This window comes from Perognathus longimembris, chromosome 17 (genome assembly GCF_023159225.1).
Source record: "Perognathus longimembris pacificus isolate PPM17 chromosome 17, ASM2315922v1, whole genome shotgun sequence".
In the NCBI taxonomy this organism is placed as follows: Eukaryota; Metazoa; Chordata; class Mammalia; order Rodentia; family Heteromyidae; genus Perognathus; species Perognathus longimembris.
The window spans coordinates 20,919,814-20,932,781 of record NC_063177.1 but is presented as its reverse complement, the minus strand read 5'-3'; the positions used below and the strand labels follow the sequence as shown (position 1 = coordinate 20,932,781).

At 49.6% G+C, this 12,968-nt stretch overlaps 1 protein-coding gene across 1 annotated transcript in view; it reads right to left on the bottom strand.

Moving 5' to 3' along the window:
- Rab11fip4 (RAB11 family interacting protein 4) overlaps window positions 1–12,968 on the bottom strand; it is a 91,530-nt gene that overhangs the window by 57,484 nt on the left and 21,078 nt on the right. The window contains 1 exon segment of the mRNA XM_048365045.1: window positions 11,460–11,548. Within this exon segment, the coding sequence (XP_048221002.1) occupies window positions 11,460–11,548 (89 nt within the window).

The window sequence follows — 12,968 nt, the reverse complement described above, 5'->3', positions numbered from 1 at the left end:
CTATAAGCAGGAGTGTGTCTCAAGCTTTAGCTGGAGCGTTCACTCTGCAGGTTTTCCACCCAAATAAACCCGTGCTGGCCTTGAGCTGTCTCTGTGTCTATTCTCCGCATCTTTTTTTTTTTTTTTTGGCCAGTCCTGGGGCTTGGACCTGTCAGGGCCTGAGCACTATCCCTGGCTTCTTCTTGCTCAAGGCTTGCACTCTGCCACTTGAGCCACAGCGCCACTTCTGGCCATTTTCTGTATATGTGGTGCTGGGGTATCGAACCTAGGGCCTCATGTATACAAGGCAAGCACTCTTGCCACTAGGCCATATCCCCAGCCCCTATTCTCGGCATCTTTTGAACTTCACATGAGAAATAGCTTGAGGCCTGCCCTGTCTTTCTCCAGCCTCCTGGGGAGACAGGCTGGGTACATGTGAACCAGTAAGACCAGAGAACTGGATTTATACTCTATAGATTGTTGGTTTTGGGGTTTTTTTTCACCAGTCCTGGGACTTGAACTCAGGGCCTGGGCACTGTCGGCGAGTTTCTTTTTGCTCAAGGCTAGAACTCTACCACTTGAGCCACAGTGCTACTTCTGGCCTTTTCTGTTTATGTGGTACTGAGGAATTGAACCCAGGGCTTCATGCACACGAGGCAAGCACTCTACTAAGCCACATTCCCAGCCCTGGATTTATATTCTGATGGACGGTGGTTTGAGTGCCCAGTCATGGGGTTCCTTGAACTGGGTGGTCAGGGAAGGCTTCTCTCAGGAGGTGCTCATACCTGATATACAGAAGTGTGAGGGACACAGGTCATTTTGAGGGGGAAACAGCAAGGCAAAGGCCTCAGCTCAAAACTAGAGTGTGGAGTTTGGTAAACAGAAAAAAAGACCAGGGTGGCTGGAATGGGGAGAATCATGGGGCAGTGGAGAGGACAAAGTCAGAAGTACAGGCAGGAGTGAAACCTGCGAGGTGGTGGCCATAAGTTAGGGGTTGGTATTTTATTCACATAAGATTGCAACAAGGCCTTGTGGGCTGCTTTTGCTAAGAAGCAAGCACTCTGCCAGGCACTGATGGCTCATGCCTGTAATCCTAGATGCTTCGAGGCTTAGATTTGAGGATCAAGGTTTGAAGCTATCCCAGGAGAAAACTAGGTGAGACTCTGATCTGTAACCAGAAAAAAAGCCAGAAGTCAAAGTGTGGCTCAAATGGTAGAATGCTAGCCTTGAGGGGCTGGGAATATGGACTAGTGGTAAAAATGCTTGCCTCGTATACATGAAGCCCTGGGTTCAATTCCTCAGCACCACATATATAGAAAAAGCCAGAAAGGGTGCTGTGGCTCAAGTGGTAGAGTGCTAGCCTTGAGCAAAAAGAAGCCAGGGACAGTGCTCAGGCCCTGAGTTCAAGCCCCAGGACTGACCAAAAACAAGAGTGCTAGTAGCCTTGAGCAGAGAAGCCAAGCAAGGGCACAAGGCTCTAGTACCAACTCATCAAAAAACACCAAAAGCAAATGCTGCCTGATGGTAGCCAAAGGCAGGATAAAGTTGGGCATCCTACCCTTCACTTTGCATCTGCTTGGCTTTATCCTACACTTTTTTTTTTCAATCATGGAGCTTGAGCTCAGGGCCTGAGCACTGTCCCAGAGCTTCTTTTGCTCCAGGCTAGCACTCTACCACTTGAGCTACAGTGCCACTTCTAGCTTTTTCTGCTTATGTGGTGCTGAGGAAATGAACCCAGGGCTTCATGCCTGCTAGGCAAGCACTCTACCACTCAGCCACGTTCTAGCCCTATCCTACAACTTTGTGTCAGGTTCCTGCTCAGTTCTGCACATGCTTGTGTGAATCTTTTTAAGGAGTATCTGTATCAACCCTAGAGATCCCTAACCTCCCTTATTCCTCTTCCAGATTGAAGGTACTAAGATTGGATATTTTGCTTTTTCCAGAACCCCGAGAGGTATCTAGGAGTCTCTAGTCATTGCTATAACCAGATCGCCTCACATGGAGACACCCTCCCACCACAACAGGAGCCATAGTCACAGGGGAGCCTGTTGTCTCCTTACATCCCTCCCCTCCCCGCCGTGAGGACAGGGCTGATGACTTCTCTGGAGCCATTCTGCAGAACCAGGATTGAGGGAACTGATTCGCCTGCCCACACTTTGACCAGGAACTACTTAATTCCATAGATAGTGCTCCTTGCCCCAGTTCTTCCTTACTTAAACCTAGAGCTCACAGCAGTGTCCTAAAGATGGGCTGAGATGGTTCGTCTCCTGTCTTTCCAGTATGGTCATATTGATCCAGCTCTTTCCTGGCTTTTCCCCCAATATGTTTCTGTGAGAGCTCTGGGGGAGTCAACCAAATAGAATCTGTTAGGACACCTTCCAGTGATGGGTTTCTGGCCTAGGACTCCAGAAGCAAACAACAAAGCAGAACAAAACAAAATGAAAGCCAGGCTCTGGTGGCTCACACCTGTAGTCTTAGCTACCCAGGAAGCTGAGATCTGAGGATCACAGTTCAAAGCCAGTCCTCAGATCAAGCCCCGCAACTGAGGACAAAAAAAAAAGAAGAAGAGGAAGAAGAAGAAGAAGGAAGGAAGGAAGGAAGAAAGAAAGAAGGAAGGAAGGAAGGAAGGAAGGAAGAAAGAAAGGAAGAAAAGAAGGAAGAAAGAAGGGCACCCTTCTGAGCCTCTCCTCCCCATCTCAGTTTATTTTTATTCTTCTTTTGTATTATTTTGTTGCTGGAGATGAAGCTAGGGCCTATACTTCCTGCTCTTATTGGAAGATTTAAATTTAAATTGTGATACCCCTTAGCATGAAAAAATCAAGAAAGACAAGTCAAAATCAAGAGACATTCTCAGAGAAAGTGCTCTAAGTCTTCAAAAATGTCAATGTTGGGGCTGGGAATATGGCCTAGTGGCAAGAGTGCTTGCCTCGTATTCATGAAGCCCTAGGTTCAATTCCCCAGCACCCACATATAGAGAAAATGTCCAGAAGTGGCGTTGTGGCTCAAGTGGCAGAGTGCTAGCCTTGAGCAAAAAGAAGCCAGGGACAGTGCTCAGGCCCTGAGTTCAAGGCCCAGGACTGGAAAAAAAAATGTATATGTTGCTGGTGGCTCCCACTGGTAATCTAGCTACTTACTTGGGAGATTAACAGAGGAATGGTCTTTGGTAGAGGTCAGCTCAGGCAGAAAAGTTCATGAGACTCTACCTCCAAAATAACCAGCAAAAGCAGGGCTGGAGGAGTACCAGCTTTGAGTGAAACAAGCTAAGGGAAAGAGCCCTGGCACTGAGTTTCAGCCCTTAAAATGTCATAATGTTAACTATTAACTTTTGAATGGTCCAGCAAAAACAAGAGGCCTCCTCTACAAACAGTGTGCACTCACGTGCGTGCGCGCGCGCACACACACACACACACATACTGCAGAGCATGCAAATATAGCAATCTAAATGAAGGGTATGTGGTATTCATTGTTTTGCTCATCACTTTTGTAAATGTTGAAATTGTTCAAAAGGAGACGCCAGAGGAAAGTCCACTTTCCCCATTCATGTCTTCCTCACAGCAGGAGCCTGCGGCCTCTGAGCTGCTACACTGGGTGACGGGGCCTCTCCATGAGGCCCTGACTGTGAAGTGCCCCGCCATGTCCTGTGGACCTTTCAGGGCCTCTCTCTGTTAAAGCAAAGCCATGGCTCATTGGATGCCAAGAATGTTTCCTGCTGGGTTTTATGGCTACCGGGGATGCCTTGGGCCAGGGCCCTGCAATTCCAAACTTTTCCTAAGGATATCTTCCAGGCCACTTGCAAAGGGCAGGGACATTTGCTGAGCACTCAGGCTGGGTGAGGCATTGGCCACGGTCAAGATATGAGACTCTTCTTCCTGACCCAGCCTCTGCTTCCATCCTCAGGCAAAGTGTTGCCACATTCCAGGAGTCCACACCAGGAGTATGGTTATGGCTTCCTGGAATCCCCTCTGGGCTTCAAAATGTTCAGGCCATGCTGGGTGCTGGTGGCTCACGCCTGTAATCCTAGCTACTCAGGAGGCTGAGATCTGAGGACTGCAGTTCAAAGTCAACTGAGGCAGAAAAGTCCATGAGACTTATCTCTCTAACCATTAGAAAACCAGAAGTAGCTCGATGTGGTAGAGTACTAGCCTTGAGTGCAAAAGCTCAGAAACAGCATCCAGGCCCTGAGTTCAAGCTCCTTGACTGACAAAACAAAAATGTTCAAGTTTGGTTCTGAGCCCTGGAGGTTTGGGTAGGTTGGGCAGGGGGACAATTACAACTCCTGGGCAATTTGCAAAGCTTGAAAACTCTTGGCTTAGACATTTCCTTTTCAAGCTTGAATTTGCCTGAGGATTATCTGGGGAACTTTTAAAAATAGGTAATTGGAACTGGGCACTGGTGGCTCACACCTATAATCCTATCTCCTCAGGAGGCTGAGATTTGAGGATCAAGGTTCAAAGTTATCCCAGGTATAAACATATGTGAGGCTCTTATTTCTAGACAGTTGGAAGTAGAGCTATAGCTTAAATACTACAGTGTTAGCCTTGAGCATAAAAGCCAAGGAAGAGCTCAAGACCCTGAGTTTAAGCCCCAGTACTTCACACACACACACACACACACACCATACCACACCACACACACACACACACACACACACACGTAGATAACTGGACTTCTCCCCAGATGAGTTAAATTGGAATCTGGGAAAGAAGGCTTCGGTATTGGGGCTGGAGATATGGCCTAGTGGCAAGAGAGCTTGCCTCGTATACATGAGGCCCTGGCTGGGTTCATTTCCCCAGTACCACATATACAGAAAACAGCCAGAAGTGGCGCTGTGGCTCAAGTGGCAGAGTGCTAGCCTTGAGCGGGAAGAAGCCAGGGACAGTGCTCAGGCCCTGAGTCCAAGGCCCAGGACTGGCAAAAAATAAAAAAGAAAAAAGAAGGCTTCCGTATTGTCTTACAGCCTTGGTTGCAGTGTACAGCCAGAGTAGAGAAGCACTGGCTTAGACTGTGCTGTTTGTGAGAACTAACATCTGTCCAGTGTGACATTTGTGTTGGTATGTTTCCCCACGGGTGTCACTGTCAGGGATTCGCTTAGCTTGCTGATGAGGGAGCCAGCAGGCTGAGGCTGCTCCCCAGGAAAATGGAGATTAGCTGCACACAGTGATGGTGAAAGGATGCGTTTTTTGAAATAAGACTGCAAAGTCAGATGTGAAAGGGTTAATAAAACCAAAATGTTCAGCTTTGAAAAAATGTGATAGAAGTGGCCATTCTCTAATGCTCCATCAAGCCATACAGAAGTAAAAGCACTAGCCAGGCCCAGTGGCTCATGCCTATAATCCTAGCAACTCAGGAGGCTAAGACATAAAGGATTGAGGTTTGAAACCAGTCTGGGTAGAAAAGTTCTTATGATTTCATCTCTAATTAACTAGCAAAACGCTTGGAGTGGAGGTGTGGTTCATGTGGTAGAAGACTAGGCATGAACAAGCAAGCTGAACAATCATGAGGCCTTGTACCAGCAAGAGTAGACAGAATGAAGCAAATTTCCTGAGCTAGGAAACATCTTCCATCACTGTCAAGCAACATGCCACAGCCCTATCTCTACAGCACAGCAGAATCACAGCACTGTTTGTCAGAAAACATAGAATTCAAAGTGCCATTGTCATATGTGTTTGAGAAGTGCTGGCTTCGGGATGAATGAAATGAGGAAATGGTGGGGTTAGCACTTAGGCTGTTAACTCCTTTAGACCTGTCTAGAAAGAATATCAGGACAGAGCTGTAAAACATGGCAGCACTTTCTAAATAAGAGCTGAAGTTGGGGCTGGGAATATGACTTAGCGGTAGAGTGCTTGCCTCACATACATGAAGCCCTGGGTTCGATTCCTCCACACCACATATATAGAAAAGGCCAGAAGTGCGCTGTGGCTCAAGTGGTAGAGTGCTAGCCTTAAGCAAAAAGAAGCCAGGGACAGTGCTCAGGGTCTGAGTTCAAGCTCCAGGACTGGCAAACAAACAAACAAAAAAGATTATATGTATATATAAAAGCTGAAGTTGTCTGGAGCTTAAGCTGAAGTCTGGGTCCAAGGATACCCCGTTTGTTTGGTGGGCACAAAGAGCTGCTGGCTCCCATGTGGCCAGGAGACAGAGCAGAAAAGTGAAGACGGATCTCTCCCTTACTATAGACAAGACACTAGCTCCCTGGATTAAAAGCTTCAAAATACCAACCTCCAAGTTCTGAAATAATAATAATAAAACAGAAGCTGGACACTGGTGGCTCACACTTGCAATGCTAACTACTCAGGAGGCTGAGATCTGAGGATCATGGCTCAAAGCCATCCCAGGCAGGAAACTCCATGAGACTCTTATCTCCAATTAACTACCAAAAAAATCCAGAAGCAGAGCTATAGCTTAAGTAGTAGAGCACTAGCACTGAGCACAAAAGCACAAAAACAGTCAGTGCCTAGGCCTTGAATTCAAGCGTCAGGATTGGCGCCCCCCCCCCCACCAAAAAAAAAAATTTAAAAAGAAGAAGGCTGGAGGTAAAACTTAGTGGTAGAGCCTGGGCTGAAAAGACACAAAGCCCTGGGTTCAGGGTGATCCTGGGCACCAAACCAACCAGCCAACCAACCAAACACAACCATGTCTGCACCAAACATGCACCAATTCCTTGCACACCATGATTTCCTAAACAACGCAGGGCAAGAACTATTTGCATAGCATTTACATGTATCCTGCTTCATAAGGCACCTGGAGGTGACAATGGATACAGGAGGATGACAGGTTTTATGGACACTAGGCTGTTTCATACGAGGAATGTAAGCACCCACGGATTTTGGTCCTGAAGCTAACCTCCACAGTATTCAGTTCTGAACTCCCGCTGTGAGTCTGGGTAGGCAGCAGTGGTGGTGATGGGAGGGAACTGCAGCGTGTGAGGACACTGCGGACAACTGGAGAGATGGAGCTGAAGGTGGCTACACCCCTGTGTAGACAGAGGCAGTGGCTGGATGGGTTACATAGGTGAATGACAAAGTGACCAGGATCTCCCAGAGTTGTTTGTCAGGCTTTAGCCTACCAGAGCTCACCATTGTCCTTGGCAAATGTCCCCTGGCCTATGACACTGGTAGAGCCCCAGCTCCTGGCACCCTCCCCACAAGGGCGCCCCCCTTGTGGACGAGAGGCTGCACAGCCTACAGTCCTCTGAGGGGGTCCAGGAGCAGGAGTTCTCGCCAGCCCTGGTCATCCATGGTAGACCCTGCGCATTGGCCAGGATCAGGAGGCTCTCTGGGTAGAGGAGAGGGGCAGGGCAGGTGGATGTTCTGGGTGTGTGGCAGCTTTCTTCTCACCAGCCAACACAAACACGGTTCACTTTGTCCATACGGCCCTCCTCAGGTGGCAAAAATCAGAGCCCCCGCTGACTCCCTGCCACACTGAGAGAAGGGCTGAGTTTCTGACATCCCAACCCCTCAGATCTGCATTCCTTGGGGACACCAAGGACTGGGGAGCCGTCTGCCTTCTCAGGCTCTGTCTCAGGCTGACCTCTAGGGGATGGCTTGGACACAGCAGGGTGCTGAGGGCCCAGCCACAGGATTGAGATCTGCCCCAGGCTGGCCCCTCTGTTGGCAGGCTGTTGGCCTCCAACTGTCCCTTTTCCACCTTGGTGGCATTCAGAAGCCCAGGAAGAAACAAAGCTCAGGTCAGCCAAGCAAATCTACCACTGTGTCCACACATCACCAGAGCTGGGCTCTGGCCAGTTGAGCCACCATTAGGGCAAGACTTATATGGAGGACAGAAAGGGAACTGCCCAGGAGATACTAAAAACTCAACATCAAAGTGGGGTGCTGCTGGCTCATGCCTATAATCCTAGCCACTCAAGAGTCTGAGATCTGAGAATCATGGTTCAAATCCAGCCCTGGGCAATAAAGTCCATGAGACTCTTAAGTCCAATTAACCACCAGAAAACTGGAAGGGGAGCTACACCTCAAGTAGTAGAGTGCTAGCCTTGAGCAAAGAAAAGCTCAGGGACAGCCCAGGCCCTGAGTTCAAGGCCCACAACTGAAAACAACAACAAAACCACTGACATCCTCATAATCACACAGTCGAGGGGAGGAGTGGAAGTGCCAAGTCGCTGACATGGACTGATGGTCTTTGGGTCTCCTTATAACCTTTGATTTGTGAGGGAAAGCAATATTGCTCACAGAAAAGAATTGTCTCTTGGGAATATTGCTCCTCTCCTCAATTTTCCACTTCATAACTGGGCCATGTGCCGTCTCTTCTGGAAGGGTTGGTGGTATATATAGCAGGGGGTACACAGAGGCAGTGAGATCATGGGCATGTCCCGCTCCTGGGCATCATCGCTGGTGACCCCGAGGCTCCACTCTGTCCTCCAGCTCCTCCACACAGGCATCATTTTGACACAGTTTGGGAAACCCAGTACCCAAAGATAAAAGGAAATGTGCAAATGAGTATCAGCCATAGGATTCAACTTCAGGAAGGAAGGGATGATTACAAATTACTGACTTGTCTCCTCAAGCCTTCCTACCCCTAGACTAGTACAGGAAGCCATGCTTCACAGCAGAGGAAACTGAGGCTTGAAGGGGTTAAGAAGAACTTGCCAGGGCTGGGGATATAGCCTAGTGGCAAGAGTGCCTGCCTCGGATACACGAGGCCCTAGGTTCGATTCCCCAGCACCACATATGCAGAAAACGGCCAGAAGCGGCGCTGTGGCTCAAGTGGCGGAGTGCTAGCCTTGAGCGGGAAGAAGCCAGGGACAGTGCTCAGGCCCTGAGTCCAAGGCCCAGGACTGGCCAAAAAAAAAAAAAAAAAAAAAGAAGAACTTGCCAGGTTTGCACAGCTGGTCAGTGGCCAACAGGAGTATGGATAGCCACTGCTGACCTCCTCTCTCATGGTCTTGTTCCTCTATCTGCAGAGGCACTACTCAACATGTGCCTTCCCCACTGTGGAGGTCCTCTATCCTAGCCCTGGTCCTGCTAGGTAGCCTCCAACACTGATGTACCCCACATGCACTGGGACCTATCAGGCCAGGCCTAAAAATCTCTCACTGGTAGCTTTAAGGATGTCTGGAGTCTAGCTGTCTTGAGCCATCCCCAAGGGTCTGTAATAGGGAGGTCAGATCTGGCCAGCGCCATCATTGACTGTGGAGGGGCGTCAGGTTGACTCCAGCTCAGATTAGGGCAGAAGCTCCATCTTCACTAAGATCTCCCCCACCCTATCCAGGGAAGCTCCCCTTTATTATGATAAGTTATGTAAATTGATCACCTGAGGCCTGGAAGTTTCATGGGAACCTGTACCCTCCCATGAGGGTCAAATCCATGCGCCAATTCTAAATAGAATGATAGGATGGTTCAAACAGATACTATGCGACATACTGTAACTCTATTGGCCATCTGAGTGCGGCCTAGCATGCTCTATAAGTGCTGTATCCTCACTGGCCACCTGCGTGTGACAAGTTTGACTGTGATGTTTGCCTTATAACCAGTCTGGAAGGCCACACGTGTGCATGGTTCCAGCTCCCGAGTCTGGGTGCACCCAAGGCTGGTCAGTTCGCTTTTTACTTCCCCAATAAATCCATCTTTTTATCATCTTATAGCTGGAGACTATTGGGGGAACCAGAAATCCCCTCCCTTGGGGGGAAAACCCGGTTTCATTGTAGCGAACTCCACTTCAGGTCCTCATTTTGAACATAGCACCCTGGACTTAATACCTGCCACTCTGCCACCTTTGACTTGTTCAATAAAATTGATAGCAAGACATTGGTCTAGACTGACCCTCTGCCCTAGGCCCTGTAAATCAGCCACCAGGCTGAAACTAGCTGCTTATCTGGCCTTCCCAGAAATCGGAGGAGAGAGGGAGGGAAGGAGGAAGGGAGAAAGAGCGAGAGACAGATAGAGAATGAGAATAGGCAAATTCCAATCATAGGTAAATTCCTTATGATAGACAAACCCCCAAGCAAGCCAGTTTTAGACAGCATAAGCAAGTCCTTCTGCTTTATTTAACCTTTCACAAAAGCAACCTGAAGCAATCTGATGCCAACCAATTTGCCTTTTCCTCCTACTGCCTTGTTTCCCTGTTAAAGCTGCACAAAACCCAGTGTGGGCCCTACCTGGTGGGAGATCACCATAGCAGATCAAAGCCAGTCGAATCAGTAGCTGAACTAGTTATTATTTTGTCTTGACCTCCTCCCAGGCCATTTCCTTGGCCACCCTCAGTGTTAAAACCCTCTTTCTAGATGGTCTCTCTCCCAGCAATCACCCACCACCCAGTAGAGTCCTGGGAGCCTGGCTAATGGCTGAAGTGAGCTCTGGGGCTCTGTTCCTCCTTCAGATACACACACACATGTGCATACTCATACACACACGCACATATGCATGCATGCAGTACTCATTTTGTGAGAAGGAATTAAGCTGAGCTGGAGATGAGGTTGTGGAGACTTAGGTGAGAAGCCAAAGGAGTCTTCTTCTAGCCTGAAGAAACCTGGGACGTAAGTTAACTGTTTCTGTGTAGGATGGAGTTACAAGTGTGAGAAAAACAGCTCAGAGTTTTAAATCCAACCCAACACGCCATTTGGCAATGGTAATGGCAGAATGAAGTCATGAGGACTATGGTATAATATTTCCTAAGACTTTTGGGACTTCCTGCTCTGAATGGCTTTTATTCCTAACAACCCCTTTTGTCCACACCGGCGTTGATGCTAATGTAGTGATTCAAGGCAGGATGCCTTACAGAATGGGGCTGGGGGCCCACAAGCCCACATGTGGACTGAGAAGCTAGGAATATCCCAGCTTACCAGCTGTCCTCCTCCAGGGGACCGAGGAGGCTGGAGCCTGGTAACAAAAACTCTTGAAAAAAGCAATGCAGCGAGTGTGGGGCAGGCAAGCTTGCTGGCATGCTGGGCAGCCAAGACTGGTGGGCAATGCATCAGGGGAGGCATCTAGCACCCCCTTCACAGGCCAGGTCCTGAGCTGCGCTTGGTACTACAAGGTGCTGCTCACTAGCACAGCGTCATCCTGGGTTCTTCCAGTGAAGAACAAATGATGGGTGGAGTAGGAACCTTGAATCTGGAGTCAGACAGGGCGAACTGGGGCTTGTGTGTGATGTGGGGGAGCCACGGACCTGACCTTTGACGGCACTAACGCTGGGAAGTGTCAGCCCCAGACACTGCTTAGAGCCAGAGAATTGGAGAATTCAAAGCATACAGGAGTCTCTCAGCCCAGGAGCGCAGGGAATACATGGGTCCTACCCACCTGGTCTCCAGCCCGCTGTTCCCCCTCCAGGAATGGAGAGGCAGAGGCTCTGGGTGGTGACCCTGCTCTCACAGGCTGGGCAGTCACTTCCTACCAGGCTTCACTGCACTTGTTCCAAGGCTGTTTACTTGGCTTTGATGCCAGAGGGAGGAACTGGGTTCTCCCACAGAAGCCAGAAGAGCAAGAAGGCCCAGCCCAGCCCAGGGGAGCCGCAGCACCTCTTACCTGCTCCATGCAGTCTGGGATCTCGGGTGCACACGGCAGGGTCCCCGCACTCTCCACAGACAGGACATCCTTCAGAAGTTCTTCACACCCTGTGAACAGGCAGACAGAAAGATCAGACAGACAGACAGACAGGAGTGAAGGTCAGAGCCTTGCCTGCGGTGCTGTTCTGCTCCAGACCAATGGGCCATGGAGGGAGGCAGGCATCCTCCATCCATGTCTCAGACCTGAGCACTCAATGCCAGAGTGTGTGGAATGCAGCTGGTTTGGGGCAGAGCAGAGGGAGCTGTGAGAGCCTATCACCTGGACATTCTTCCACCAGGACTAACCCAGTAGGAAACACACATCAGATGGTAAGCCAGGAGGACTTCCTGGAGGGAGACAGCAGCTCCCCGCTTGCCCACAGGAACTCTTACACCCATTCCCCAGGCTGAGCACCTTCCACCAAATCCTTCACACTTGAGTCCAGGACAGGGCACCTGCAGGTGGCCTCAGGGTGGCACCAACTTCCGCTTCCTGGTTAAACAGTGGCTCCTCTGCTGGGCTCTGAACAAAGGCCTAACATTATATGTGACAAAGTGGTCTGTAGTGACCCAAAGACTCAAACAAGTCTACCAGAAAACCTTTATTGGGGGCCTCCTGCAATGTTCCCCAACTTCTCAGCTCACTTCCCCTTCTGCAGAATTCCACCCCCCACGACTTGGAGGAACGTGGTGAGCATGCCCCACCCTGGGCTGACCACTAGACAAGAGAGGAGGACTTCCCTTCCTTCACAGGCTGCAGCACGGGCATCCTGTTTCTGTCTCAGGAGTAACTGTTTCCCCCTTGGCAGCCCGGGGAGACCTCAGCAAACCCACCTGGCTGGACTTAAGCAACACGCTTAGTTAGGGTGGCTGTGTTCTCATTCCTGGGGCTCCTCCCAACTCACCTCTGAATTTAGGAAAAGAAAAAGAAACGGGGATTTTTCTCCTGCTCCATTAAAGGAGGAGGAATGAAAGGAAGGAATTAGGAGGGACCATAAAGAGTAAGGAAGAAAATAAATCAGGACCCCCTAGCAGGAGCAGGAGACATGGGGCTCAGCTCTGTCAAGCATGCCCAGATCTGGATTTAAAGCTAAAAATCAGCTAGGTGCTGGTGGCCTATGCCTGTCATCCTAGAGCTACTCAGGAGATCTGCAGATTCAGAGCTAACCCAGGCCCCCCCCCAAAAAAAATTAAAGTCAGTAAGACTCTATCTTCAATTAACCAGTAAAAAGCTGGGCTTGGAGGTGTGACTTGAGTGGTGGAGTGCCAGCTGTGAGTAAGAAAGCTGAGGAAGAGCATGAGGCCGAGTTCACAGGTAGTGGCACAAAACAAAGCAACTGAAAGCTCTGCCTGTGTCCTGGGAAATGCGTTAGGAGTGTGGGTATCCCAAAGGGAGAAGAGAGGATCAGGAGAAAAAAGCAATGGTGGATTTGCTCCAGGGCAGACACTAGAGAGTTCAGGAAGGGCTGTCCCCCACGCCCAGGCACCC